The 15,218-nt window shown below is 38.8% G+C and overlaps 1 protein-coding gene across 3 annotated transcripts in view; it reads right to left on the reverse strand.

Annotated features, from left to right (window-relative positions):
• Positions 1–255: 255 nt before the first annotated feature.
• The window catches only part of EFHC2 (EF-hand domain containing 2), an 83,594-nt gene continuing 68,631 nt past the window's right edge, over positions 256–15,218 (reverse strand). For all 3 annotated transcript variants that reach the window (XM_044442768.1, XM_044442767.1, XM_044442769.1), the window contains exons 12-15: positions 10,600–10,797; positions 8,844–8,936; positions 4,082–4,187; positions 256–1,604 (exon numbers count right to left, since the gene is read on the reverse strand). In XM_044442768.1, coding sequence (XP_044298703.1) covers positions 1,509–1,604; positions 4,082–4,187; positions 8,844–8,936; positions 10,600–10,797 — 493 coding nt within the window. In that variant the 3' untranslated portion in view covers positions 256–1,508. The remainder of the gene's footprint in view (positions 1,605–4,081; positions 4,188–8,843; positions 8,937–10,599; positions 10,798–15,218) is intronic.

Raw genomic sequence — 15,218 nt, forward strand, 5'->3', positions numbered from 1 at the left:
CACAAGCCGAGCAGTGCCATCACAACCAGTGCGAAGTACGCAAGCATCAGATTCAACACACAAGCAGCCTGCATGCACCGTTTTAATGATTTTGCTGCTGAGCTGCTATGCTCAACAGGGCAATTCAAATCCACATGGACCAAACATCATATTTTCAAAAGTTACTTTTAAAACTTGGAAAATCTGTCAAAAAAAGGTGCTGGAACTCTGTTCCGGTGCGTTCTATGACCAAAAAAAACAAAAAACAAAAAACACTGATGGTTTCTATTTATTTCCTGTTTAGAAGCCCTTCAAATTTCTCATCACATTCCAGCCAAACACAGATGAATACATATTTTTCTGACTATGGTTTCACTAGATAACTTACACATGCAAACCCACCCATTGGTGACGGATACATATCCTTAGGCTGATTTATCCTACCCATTATAAAAACTGTCTCTTATTATCTTGTTAGATGTGGTCATTCTTTGTAACTATTTAAAAATAAAATTCCATGTTGACAAAACAACAGCAATGAATAAAACAGTGCCCTAAAGGGAGCAGATACAAGAAATCAGAGGGAGACAAAGCAAGACAAAAAGAAACACCAAGCAATTCCGGGCCATTTGGTTTCTTCTAAATTAGACTTTTAGGGTCACCCTATCTTGTTCATGGAATTTTACATGCATCACAGCCAACTTTGTCTTCCACTTGTAACCCTCCCTGCTCATATAGAACAAGGGGAAGGTTTCTAGCTTCTTCTTCTTGGTGTGCAAGTTTCTATTTATTCTTCTTTGTTACTTGTTACAATTGACTTTGTTGGTAACTTTGAAGAAAGATGGTCCTTCCAATATAGTTATCAAAGAAGCTTGGAAGTTAACCTTTACACAGATTTTTCCGCAAGTCTTTCAGGAAGTCGACTTCTTCATATGGTATATAATTCTGTATGTGTGTGTGCGCACGCATCCGTGCACATGTGCGTGTGAGTGCATGTAAGATGAGCTGTGATCAAAATTATTAATTTTAAAGTCTTCCCAAACCCAAGGACTGCAGTTTTCTGTGACTTTTAAGAGCAATGAATGGTCAGATTTCCCCTTCTCTGCAAGGCTTCAGAAACCAAGTGACCTGTCAGCATCTGAACTAGCAACTGAACTAGCCTCATCCAGCACAATGAAAAGAGCATGTTATAGAGTCTGATTACATTGGAGGACAGGAGTAAAATCCTTAGCTAAAACTGATGGAAACTAGTGTCCTTTCCACATATAACAACTGAGGATAAAGGTACATTTAAATTATTTTAATTGTGATATTGCATTACAGTACAGTCTATTGGAGTCTGAAAGAATTACAAAAAGCATATGAATGAAATAAGAGCATATACATTGAAGTAAAAAATAAAACTTACATTCCCCCAAAAAATCTATAACTATGATTCTTTTATTTTGTTTAAATCAAAATGTACAGCAATGCTCCAGAGAAAGGAAATCACAACTTTTATTCATAAGAGGTGCAATGTGTGGTCTATGCTAATCTTTGATGCCAAAGACATCCTCTATTAGTGGTAGGTATTTGATTTTTTTCACTGGAAGGGTGGGTGGCTGCCCAGTCCATTCGTCTTCATACTAAAAAAGGGAAGAGGAAGTGAAAACAAGTTTAGACTTGTATGCTGAAAGGAAAAAGGAATTGGCGCAGCTATTATTTCTGTAAATACATCTTCCTGCAAATGGAATATACAACATAACCACATCAAAAGTCTAATGGTCCCTCTAAACAAGGGTGGAAACAAATAAAAACTTCAGTAGCATAAACTCACCTTTGACACTGACAATGTTACAGTTAAATTTAATTTGATGCCTCCAAGATAGCCTATTGGTGTCATGAATTCTTTTCTTCTAAAGAGGCTGCTCAGTTCTACCAGGGGAATTCTCTTACTACTGTACCATCTGAAATTTAGTGGCAAATTACCATGGAGACTCAAACGGATCAAATTTGCCTGGAAAAGATGCTAGATTTGGCACCTTTGCATTTCCATAGCAGTCTGCTACTGAATTTTGTGCCTTTTTTTTGCCATCACAGTACTGCATTTCATCTATGTAAGAGTGGCAGCAGGGAAGCCACGGAGGGCTCCATGTTGTCTCCCCTAAGCTGAGTGTTGTCCACCTCTTTTCCAAGACACGGCTACAGCCAGGAAGAAAGCATGCCATGCAGTGCGAGGCATGCAGTGCTCCAGATGGGATGGAAACAAAAGTCAACCAAGACAGGAATCCTTGAAGAGATTTGAAGGCAGGCAAAATCTTAGAAAATGTGAAGAACACAAGTGAGTTTTTACAAACCACAAGTGGGATCCCAATATCGTTACATCATCTGCCCCAAAATGTACCATAATAAAAGTGTGGGGGTGGGATGCAAGAATGAGCTATTCTGAGTTGTACCCAAACTTCAGAAAGTCTTATTGTAATGCCTTTTGTTTTTCACAAACCCAAATTTTGAATTTAGGCATGATCGTATATTTTAATCTGATGTTTTCCTCAACATTTTCCTCTAGTTCCTAATGTCTAATTCTCACTGTTAGTAGGTGTATCTATCTGTGGTTCGTATCAGTTCTGCATGTGTTCACCTATAAATAAGGTTCCACCCATTTCTGTGCTCATCCGTGATTCTGAAAAAAGCATGCATAAAGTAATATTGTAAAAGCATGCATAAAATAAAATATTGTAAGCCATCCTGAGATACCGTGCATAGGGGACAGCAGATAAAAGTTTTAAATAATAAATAAATAAATAAAGCCTTTAAATACACATATATTTTCTACCCAGACATGACTTACTGAACATATTTAATATTACTGAATCAAGCACTGCATCTGAACATTCAGACAATGCAAGAACTGATGGATAAAAAAGCTTCAATGCACACATTAGTCTGGGGGATGTTGAGCAGAGCAATTCATGTTGGAATCAACAAAGATTAATTCCATCAAGCACACCTACTAATCAGTAGCCTTGGACCAACAGTATTTGTTAATCCCATAGATGGGTCTGGAACCTGCATTTGGCAATAGTATTATAAAGACAGACTAGACTATTCTAATGTACTATTGAGGGTTCTGTTGGTTTGCTAGCTGTCAGGAATGGAAAGTCATCATCTTTAAGCCAGGCCATTGGAATCTGAAGACATCAATCATTTAGTTTCTTCTGCTAGAAATTAATCCAGCTGGGAAATATGAACTCAGGGTAGCAAACTAGATCTGCAAAATTACAGAGCCAGTGATGAGAACACTTATTTTCTAGGACTTGTTAGCTTAGAAACTGGCAGTTGAATTAAATAAAACTCTTCAAATTTAGTCAGTAAATGAAAAATACAGACTGAAATTTCTCTGTATCAAACATCATAATCTAACATTCCAGAAATACTCTATTTTAAAGCACCATGGAAGAGAAAATATAACTGATATTGTTCAAAGATCCAACAGGGGATACAAATTCCATTCCTTCCTTGATATCAACAAATTTATTTCCCTTAGCCTCACATCTCCATTAAAATATGCTTAGTGATATTAATTTCAGCACCTGAAACATAAATGCACTTTCAAGATTTTACTGTCAATTCTGATGTCAGGCAGCAGTATATTAGAAAGAGGTCATTTCTTCACTTGTTGATATATTCAGTTGCTAGTAACATGTGGCATGCATCAGATATGAATGCCACATGTATATTTAAATGAACACTTTTCTCAAAGAGCATAGTCCTGTTCCAACTGTCACTAGTTTTAATTCCCAATTAAGATGTGGCCAGTAATATTCATATAATTGCAGTTAAGTTTTAAAATCCATGGAAAGTGGTTATTTTCATTTCATGCATTACCAAGTATTAGTCTATGCTTTGGCTACAAAAACTCCTTTCCATTCAAGAGCTTCTGAAGGAAGTACTTGTTCATACAACACAATTAGCTTGTAAAAGCAAAAGTAAAACTACTACACTTTATGAATAGAAGCAGTTTTTTCAATGAACAAATGCCATTCTATATCCTCAGCAAGTATAACTTTGAATTCTTGGAACTTTTGTGCAGCCCTTTAGTCCAAAACAAAGTTTGGTTTACCTGTAGAGGTATCAAAATGTTTTGAAAAGCTGGAATTGGATGCTCTCTCCAGTTCAGACCATCAACGAACTTCTTATAATTTATTTGTTCTTTACAATCTTCACACCTAAAATCAGATTGATATTCAAATGTTTGGTAAATGGTTTCTATTTGCTTAATATGTAAGTTTTACAAACACAGTTGTGAAAATCATAAAACCAAAACGGAGATGAATTCATGAGAGAGGGAGAGAACAATTTTTTCTTTATTATATATTATCTATATACTATCATGAAAAATTCTTCATGATGGTTTCCTACATAGCTGAACAGATTTGTTTAACCCTCTAATATAATCATCCTTGCTAAATTACCTACTATGCCTTATGATTGTGGGAATGCCAACTAAAAATCTTTAGGAGAATCTTAAGAATTAACCACTGATACAATATAAAAGAAAATAAAGCTGACATGGTGGTTGTGATCATGGTGGTTCTCTTGGTTTGGCTGTTGCAAGGTAGAGGCAGCTGATAATTTAGGACAATCTTCTCCATCTACTGCCCTTCAGATGTTTAGACCACAAATCCCAGCATTCTTAGCCATTGACTAGAATGGATGAGGCTTGTGGACATGCGAGGCATCTGTTAAGAACAGGGCTGCAGAAGGGTGATTTAAGAGATCCTCTTAAAATTCTGAATTCCACAGAACCTGACTATTGTATATGATTTGTGTTAAAAGCTTCCATCCATGGGCAGAATGCAACTAAAAGTTGGCTGATAGCTTAAAGATGCAGATTGGTTCACTGGTCTTTGAATCTTTCAACAGCAATGAACAGACACAAATCACTCCTTATAATTGTAGGACTCTTCTTTCATATGAAGGAGACAAAAATACCAGAGTTCTAAATTACATAAAAAGTTACTGAAAGGCCAACATGGCCAAGTAGAAGTAAATGAGGCTTATGGTCCCTGAGCCAGGACAGAACAACACTAGCTATTTTGCTGCTTTCACTTGTTGATGGGGAATCTGGATAAATGCCACAAATGTGTTTTGCATTACTACATTTATTATTCTGGTTTGGGACAAGCAATCACTTATCACTTACAAATACTGAACCAATAAATTATCCAAAATTTTAGAGATTAAATCCAAAATCCTGGATAATAATTATTTCCAATCTTTTATGTTTAAATGGCAAACACACCCAATAAAAGTCAACTGGCATTAAAACTGATTTGCACTCGGGATTTATGATAAGTGTGCTCTTTCGTTAAATTCTATGGCCCTTGTAATAATTTTTGGGTTTGTTTTTTACAAGCATTAGCTTATATCATAAAAGAATCACGTGGAGAAACAGTATATTATGTTAACATGCTTAAATTGCATTAATAGGCTTTTAGTATTCTGTGCTCATAGTATTCTTATGTGCCTGGCTCAGAAATTACCAAAGCAAAAAATAAGAGTAACAAGGTTCTAGCCCTCATGGTTAAAGAAGGAAAGCTTGCAATATATGGTTAGTGTTTGATTAAACCTTCAAAACTCACAAATCTGGTGGTTAAGAATGGGTGGCCGATCAACGCCCTGCACTATTCCTTGTCCCGCTCTAGTGGCTACTGCTCCCTGCCTCTGTCCTACAGTCCACCCAACTCCATTCCCTCGAAACCTCTAAATTTCCAGCTTCAAGACCCTTCTCTAAAATAAGTCAATCCAAATTCTTTGGCAGCCTGGAGGTAGAACCCCGCAGGCCAAATAGGCATATATACACATTTCTGAAGTTGTGTCATAGGCTTTTGTTTGGGAAACTTTCTAGGGCTCTACAGTAGAGTTTCTTGCTTTCCCTCTTACAGTATATATGCAAAAAGAAGAAAAATAAGAAGTGCTTTGTCTCATGGTTTTCTACAGTACACTATTCTCCTCACCCCATACATGTGTTTCCAAACAGATCACTCTGCTCTTACCTAGTGTGACACTAAGAATGAAACAAATAATAAGCAGAATGGAGTAGGACAGCTATCATTCCTTCTCTTTCCACAATTCCTTTCCCAGTAACTGATTTCCAGTGCAATCAAATGTATGTTTATTCAGAAGCAAATCCTACTTATGTTTAATGGGATTTCTTCCCAGATAAGGCCTCTCCCTAGTCACCACCTCAGAAGGCAAGGGCACCTGGACAAAGGTCTCTAATGGAGCGCTCAATGTACAGGCAAGTTCAAAAATGGTAAGCACCAGTACTTCGAACTGCATGTGGAAACAGATCAGAAGTCAATAGGGTTTCAACAACAGCATTATGTGCTCCTGAAAGCCAGTCCGAGGTACGAGTCTAGCTGCTATATTCTGAACTGCTGCTTCTGAGCATTCTTCAAAAGAAGTCCTGCATGCAACAGACTGCAACGGCCTTGTCCGAAGGCTCCAAAAGTGTGGGCCACTCCAGCGAGGCTCTCCCTAATCAGGAGAGGCTGGAGCTGGTATGCTGCCCTTAAGTGTTGAAAGATGCTTTGGTACTGTCAGAGCCTTGGTGCCCTCCAGAAGTTTTGGACTATAGCTCCCATCAGTTCCAGCAAGCATAGCTAGTGATGGTGGGGTTGTGATCCAAAACACCTGGGGTACAAGGCTGGAGAAAACTGTCTGTGGTGATCACGTGACCTATCCAGCAACAAAACTGGACCTCCAGGGTGTGCATCTTACCTTCAAGGGGAGTGCTAGCCCATACAGAATAGGCTGGACACCTGTTCATCATCTCCTTTTTCACTGACCCTGACAGAGTTCAAGCTGTGTTAATGTGCCAAAAAACAGCCCATATTCATTCTAGGCCTGTAAAAATAGTATTGTATAACCTGGAAAATAACTGGGAACATGCTACAGTTTTCAAGTTTGTTGGAACAGGTTTTCAAAGGATAATCCAACAAATGTGGCACTAATATGGTAAACTGTTCAAGTCCTTAGTCTTAATTGCAATCAAATAACCACAGCAAATTCAATTAATGCCTGTATTTTAGATGAGTAATATATTCCTCTGGCCATTTCATATTTCACAATATGAAGTTCTATAGTTCCTTTTCAGGCTGACAGAATCCTTTTCAGATTCTAAACACAATTCAGAGAGAGAGAGATTGAACTCAGTTTTAACCTGCAGAATTGTAACTAATACAATTCTGAGATAGCAACCTCTCACTTATAAAATGCATTTAGGATCAGGGCATAAATCCAAATTTCATATTGTTTCTCCATGCTTTATAGATAGAAAAGCCTTGTTTTAATATTCAATGCATTTATCACAAGTGATAGTATATAATCTCTTCTCTGATTGCATCTATTTTATTACTATTTCACGGAAGGGAGAATTCTCCACTCCTGGATTCTGGTTATCCCAAAGCACAGTTCAGGTTAGTGGGAGTTCTAAAAATGAATTATTTTACTCTTTTTGACTAATGCTCATGACCAGGTGTCGGAGATGATGAATATGTGGCAAATAGCAAAAGCAAATTGCAAAAGCCATTTATCTGCCTACCGCAGGGAACTCCCTGAAATGCTTTTGTTTTATGAAGGAGCCAGATTTCTTTAGGACTAATAATACCTTATTTTCATTAAGACTGATCTACTGCAGTCCTATGATGATGCATAAAGAGGGCTTAATGTTCATCTTGCATTTCTTGTTCTAAAAGGATTCACTTTTTAAAATGTGTGCCATCCATTATATTGTTTGCTAATATAATAACAAGGCCTCCAAGCAGGAGATGGGGAGAGGATCGCTGTCTAGGTAGCAGGAAATGAACTCTAGAAGCAGTCCTCAAACTTCTGGAACCCCAAATGAAGGGTCAGTCAGATGGGGAAAAACTATTCTGAGACTCAAGGCATAACTACTTGTGTGCCTTTGGGGCAGAAAGAGGCCTTCCTCCCTTCCAATGGTTTGATTTGGCATGTAACTCATCCCACTTTCACCTGAGGCAAAGTTAAAGGTTCCCCTACCATTTCAAATGCCTTCTTACAAAGGGCAGGAAGTAGCTTCCTTTGTGTTCTCCAACGGTCTCATATTGACAGAGGCTACATCACCCAGCATCCCTCTCCTCAGGCCCTATCACTGCAACAATGGCCTGAAAGGGCATGAAGCAAGTGTCTTCACTGGCCGTCTCACTCCAACCATAACAGAGAGCATGGCAAGCCATGCAGGTGTGTAGAGGCCCCTTGGCATACTGTCTGACCTCTGGAATTGCCAAAGTCATGACTTCTGTCACCATGGCAATGTCACCAGCAATGCCAGAGGTTACCATAGTTTGTGGCCTTCCTCTTTTCATCCTGTTGATCCCAACAGACATTGCTTTGGTGGGTATGAGGCGGGACCACCAAGGCATCTTTCATTCCTGCTGTCCAAAGGCTCTATGCCCAGACCCATGCATGTTTATTTCAGTAGCTGTGGGACAAAAGAAATGCATGTACACACCACTGAAGGCAAGTCCTCTTTCAAACCACTCTGAACTCTTAAAAATTGTTGGTCTCCACTGTAACTCACTTATCATCAAACCTTAGACACACTATACTCAGCCTCAGACTCTGCTTAATTTTATGTGGCCTTCAGCAATCTAGATCTCTGACAAAAGACATCTGTCCCTTTTCTGCAGGGTGGGGAGGAAGGGGAGAAAGAAAAAAAGGGGTGACACTCATGCTTGGTTCTACATGCCCTCATGCAGCTTCAGCCCCTAACAGATGGTCCTTGAGGGAACACAGCACTCAACAGAAAATATTCTCTACCCCGATCTACATAATTACCAACTTGAAGTGAGACTTACGCTGCCAGTAGTGCTCGCAGAAGGTCATCTGCTAATGGTATCCTGAAGGACTTGCAAATGGTCCTGCATGTGTTACTGGACAGCAATCCACACCTACCCAAACAGAAGTAATGTCATTCACAACATCATCATCACCACCACCACCACCACCACCACTGCTAGTTGAAATAAGAAAACACATAATGCTTGATTTAAGAGGAGATTAAATCTGTGTTAAAAAGCAGTAGTAAAATAGCACAAACATTTGTGAAAAGGAAAACATGTAAAATGTGTCACAGGGAATGTTCCTTTCTTTCGGACTTTTCCCACGAGGAAATTCTTCAGCATCAGAGAAAGCCAAGACTGAGGAGCACTTGTGCCCCTTGTCCTCGGGTACCACATAGCTTCCCAAATCCCCAAGTTCCTGCCAGAAGCTCTTCCTCAACTCATTGAGGTTGTACAAGAGGGGAAGGAAACTAGTTCGTCATTTCCACCAATGACTTGTTCAGCAGAGCAGGAGTAAAGAGAAAAAGAGCACTCCAAACACAAAGCCCACCCTGCCTGGCCTTAACAGCAGGCCCCAGAAATCCTCCCCACCCCTCCTACTTGCTGAAGAACTCCAAAACTCTAACACACATTTAATGCTGGTGACAGATAAATATTAATCTATCTTCTCTTTCAAATCTACAGCTTTGAATGTACTCAATTAGCTTGGCCTACAACTTGTTAACAGCATTAAAAATGTTTCCCTGTGGTAATTAGATCCAGACCATAACAGTGTCACAAGATACTTAGCACAGCAAGAGAGAAAAAAAAAACAGAAAAAATAACATGAATCTTAAAGCATGCCAGAGAAAGAAGGGAGGCAAAAGAGCAACACTGTGCCATTCACGATCCCTTCCTGAATGCTGCAGCTGACTTGGCCACAAACAACATCTTTTCCTTGTGTTGAATTCAACTTAAGGAAAAAAGCAGAAGTTCTCAAGTCACTTAGAGCAGGACAAAATCACAAATGATCATAGCAGATGTTCAAAGCAGAATTAAGCAGTTTAAACAGATACATCCTGTATTGATGTATGTAAGGCCTTATATGCAGCGGGCACAGATGCCCAAGCTGCCAGCACTCCCAAATCTCCCTGTGCCATTCAGGTTAATGGCAGGCTGTGTGGAGCACAATTTTGATGGGGAAGGCAATGCACAAAAATCACTCTGGCCATGAGCCACTCTCCTCATTTTAAGCTCACTTCACAAAGGAATGCAATTTAGATGTAGAAGATGGTGCATGGAGAAAGGCTTTCTTGATTCAATCACATTCCCCCTCCACACCCTATAACCAACTGGCACTGGGAAAGCTATTCGCAGCACAAAACAGCCGGTGGGGGAAGCATGCCCATGAGATGGGTTTAAACTTCCCTGTCCCTATATGCTGGGATAAAGATGCAGGGAGGGGAGGAATGTGTGTCTATGTGTGTCTGATCATACCTACATGCAATGCTTGGGGGCAAAAACATTGCCCATCTCTGACTTCAGGGTTACAAGGAAACATCATTCAGTCCTAAGGAATGGAGTCCATCCTATATAATGGAGACATGTTTCCAAGAAAAAAATGTGCTTAGACCCAGATTGTAATTTCCACTATTTACAGTGGGAGCAAAGATACACTACCTATTTGTAGAAAGATTGGAAGGAAAAATAGTATGTGTTTTTTGTTTGTTTAAATATGGATTGATACAGAATCAAGCCTTGCAGCCCCCTAAATAGAAAAGAGATTCCTTACTTCTCCCGGTCGTTGTAGGCCAAGGCAGCAAAGAGCTGGCCAAAATTCTCAAAGTTACTCTTCTTCAGTTGTTCCTGGGATACTGCTAGAAGGAAGGTGGCATCCATCTCATTCTCATCTCTTGCACTGTAATATCGCCCAATGGTCATAATTTCATGTTCTGATAATTTTCCATCTGAGATATTCAACATAACATTTCTGAAAAACAAAAGGAAATTAAAAAGAGTCACATTCAGTCCAGGGGTAGCTCTGGGAAATCAGCATGTAGGAATTTGTCATGAATGCTCGCTTTTGCTGTAAATCAAACTTCGCAAGTTAATTTTCCATTGCATCACAACGAAACTAAAAAACCTGAGTCAAGGTGTCTGACAAAGCTTCAACACTGCCACACAAGTGGAGATTTTCAGGGGGTCAAATGAGATGAGAACCCATTCACACGCTTAGCTAGTCCCATCAAACCTTTGCCCCAGTGCTGCAAAACCAATCCAGATTACTTCTGCCATGCTTAATGTTTGTACTGGATGGGCTCACATGCTTTTTGCCTCATGCCACGGCAGGTACAGCAGACCTGACTGAGACAAGAATTGCAATGGAGGTAAAGAGTTAAAACTCCGTGCTGCCACCTACAAGGATAAAAAACCCTCCCCAATTAGCTTTTTACTTTATAAGAGCTAGTCCCACTACTGTTACCCTTCTGTGTGGTGTCTTGTCTAATTTAGCTCTAAGCAATCAGTAACATCTAGCGTAATTAGAATCATGTAGATTTCCACCTCAGTATGAAAAAGAGCACCGAGTAGTATGAGAAGCTTGTTTTGCACCTCAGAAATACAAGACCATTTAAGTATAAAAATGTTGCATACTATTGCAGACAGACAATACATTAAAAATGTGACATCAGAGCACCTAGAATATATTGCTAATAATTAGCAGGAACAGCCTTAGAGCTGAGAATTGGCTTAGAACATAAGAATAATTTCCCTCCATGAATTTATCCAATCCCTTTTAAAATCCATTCAAATTGGTGCCCATTCCTACACCTTATGGAAGTGAATTCAATTAACTATGCATGGTATGAAGAACTGCCTCTTTTTATCTGTCCTGAATCTCCCACTAGTAAGCTTCATGAGATGAACCCTTTGGGTTCTAATATTATGGGAAAGGGAGAAAAATGTCTCCCTATCCACCTTGTGCACACCATACATCATTCTGTACATCTCTGTCATGACTCCCCTTCCATGCCTTTTTTCTAAACGAAATAAGCCCAACTACTGTAACCTTTTCTTATAGGGAAGTCGCTCTAGCCCTGAGATCCTTTTAGTTGCCCTTTTCTGTACTTTTTCCAACTCTACAACATCCTCTTATAAATAAGGAGACTAGAACTGTACGCATTATCTAGTTTCGGCAAGGGGCGGCATAGAAATGTTATAATAATAATAATATAATAATAATCTAGTGCAGACACATGACAGCTTTGAATAAACAGACAGTATGATATTAGCTATTTTATTTTAAATTCCTTTTCCAATGATACTTAACATGGAGTTCGCCTTTTTCAATGCAGTGCACACTAGGTTAACATTTTCACTGAGCTGTCCTTCAAAATCTATTTCTTGGTCTGGCACTGCTAGCTCAGATCCCATTAGCTAATATCTGAAGATGGGATTTTTTGTGCCAATATGCATAACTTTATACTTGCTTACAGTCAACTGCAATTGTCATTTTGATGCCCATTCTCCCTGCTTGCAGAGATACTTTAGGAGCTCCTCCCCTTTGCTTTTTGTTTTGACTACCCTAAATAATTTGGTGCCATTGGCAAACTTGGCCATTTCAATGTTCACTCCTAGTTCCAGATCACATATGAATAAGTTGGAAAGCATTTGGCTTGAGACAGATAGATGCCTGTGGAGCCTAGTAATGACATCCCTCCATTGGAGTAATTTACCGTTCATACCCATGTACTTCTTCCTATACTTTAACTTGCTACTATTCTGTAACAGGACCTCCCTTCTTATAGCATGACTGCTAAGTTTGTTCAGGAATCTTTGGTGAAGGCCTTTGTCAAAAAACCTTTTAGAATTCCAAGTAAGCAAAGTCTCCTGGATCACCTCTGACAACACAGACACTCTCAAAGAACTCTAAAAATTTAGTAACACTTACAGGAATTACATTTGCAGAAATCATGTTGATTCTTTTTCAGCAGGGTCTGCCCTCCTATATGTTTACTAAGTTTCTCTTTAATAACACTCTCAACCAATTCACTTTAAACTAACTGGTTGGTAATTTCCCAGGCTCCTCCCCTCCATCCCTGGACTCTTTATAAAAATTGGTGTTACATGGGTCATTCTCCAATTCTCTCGTACAGAGTCTTAGGGACATGTGACATTTTTTTTCTTTAAGAATTCTAGGATGAATGCCATCTGGGCCCAGTAATTAGCTTTCAGTTTGTCAATAAGATTTAAAATGTCATTTTTTGCCACCACTATTTGTCTCAGTTCCCCAGACTCTCGTCCTGAAAATGTGCGTTCATACACAGGTATCTGTCCTGTATCCTCTGCAGAGAAGGCAGATTTTAAAAAATAATAATTCAGCTTCACTACAATCATCTTATCTTCCTATAGCACTCCTTTAACTTCATTATGCAATGGTCCAAAGGCCTCTCTATCTGGTTTCTTGCTGCTGATATATTTAAAGAATTGTTAGTTTTGATGCTGTTAGTAATATGCATCTCAAAATGCTTTTTACATATCTAATTATCTGCTTGCATCTCCCTTATGCATGCTCCTTTTCATTTTTCTCGCTTTGACAAGGCTTCCATTTTCTGAAGGAGGCCTTATCTCTAACAGCTTCCTTGACATTGCTTGTTAACTAAACCAGTGACCTCCTAGACTTAGTGCTACCTTTTCTGACCTGATAGCTGAGCTTCAAACATGGTAGTTTTGAATAATCTAATTTTCCTTGAGAAAAGATATAGAAAAGAAGCAATACAGCTGCAAATTTAATTGGAGCTACGAGAGATCCATTTAGGATCAACTGAGAATTGTGTAAACAAAATCTTTTAATAAGTTCAATTCCTTTGATTAGCCTCTAGATTAGGCTTTACTCAACAAGGTAGACAACCTGATTCTTTCCAGATGTTTTGGAATACAGGTGTCATAGCCCCATTCAGCTTGTTTAATTGTTGGGGATTATGGGAGCTACAGTTGAAAACTTCTGGAGGGAACCAAGCTGCCATATTACAGAATGTGGCTGCCAAAGTAAGACTATTTCATTTTGTAAATATAATGTTCACTCTAACTTTAAAACATATTAGAGGATTTTACAAAGTACATGTACAGCCATAAGTAATTATGGATCTAGATTACAGCAGTCTACAAAAGGGAGAGGAAAACTGGCCTCCAACTTAATGGACCTTTCAACACCACAAGATTCATGAGTTTCTAGTTCATATATCGCAATTGTTCACATGAAGAACACACTCAGGGGACAGCTTAAATTACCAAAAGTATAAAGTACCCTCTTAACTGGCCCCTATTACCACTCATTTTAAAAGTGTATCTACATCACGTCTTGTTCTAGTTGAGTTCCACAGCACAATGAAATGGGAAAACGTCATCATGCCAATATGTTAATTTCAGTGCTTGCTTTATCTACTTGTCAAGTACAAACTACTTTCTAGAACATTTGATAAGATCTATGCAGAAAAACAGACAATTTCTTATACAAGGGAAACAATGATGTTAGGCTCACCAAGCAAAGCAACCAAAGCTTAAAATGTCATGCAACACAGCTTAAGTTAAATCTAGGACCCAAGGCAGCGCATAATTAATGATTTTGAGATTGAGCACACTTTGGGAAGGGGCAATATTTTTGTTATGACAGTTGCTTATGGATCTTACACATTAAGAACAAGTAAAGTATCAGTGTCAAGGAACACAGGTGTGTAAATATATCCAAAATCCTATTCTGCCTGTTTTCAAGGAAGAAGTAACTCAAAATATTTTTTTCAGATTTTCTGAACATTATGTGTTATTAAAATGGGATGGGGAACCTGTGGTCCTCCAGTTGGTGTTGATTCCAACTCCCACCAGCCCCAACCAACTTGACCAAGGGACAGGAGAAAGAGGAGTTTTACTCCCTGAGAAACTGAAATATTGCTTATTTTCCCCCTCTTCCTTCCTATCCCCTTGTATGTCATATCTGTTTGAGCTGTAAACCTGTTGCTTGGGAATGTCTTGTTTTATTGATGGCACATAAACTACTCTGAGAGCCTTTCTGGATAAAATGGATAAAACACTTTAATTTTTAAAAGAAAACCTACAGAGCTACAGGTTCCTCATTCCTGTGTAAAACTGTCTGCACTGTCACTTGTTTCAAGAAAGTACTTTGCAAAGTTCCTGTAGTGTTATAAACTGCACACTACACAAGATGTGCTCATACCATAACAAGAGCCAAATATTTTAGAGATTTATGCACACTTGCTCAAAATCACTATCATGTGACTTTTCCTGATAACAATGAATTCTCATGGACACAGACGTTCCAATATACATGTGCTAATTGTACTCTGAGATGGTTTTTGCTATTATTCCAACTGAGAAGTAAACTGAATTACTTTGAGT

This window comes from Varanus komodoensis, unplaced genomic scaffold (assembly GCF_004798865.1).
Source record: "Varanus komodoensis strain SLA01 unplaced genomic scaffold, ASM479886v1 scaffold4, whole genome shotgun sequence".
In the NCBI taxonomy this organism is placed as follows: domain Eukaryota; kingdom Metazoa; phylum Chordata; class Lepidosauria; order Squamata; family Varanidae; genus Varanus; species Varanus komodoensis.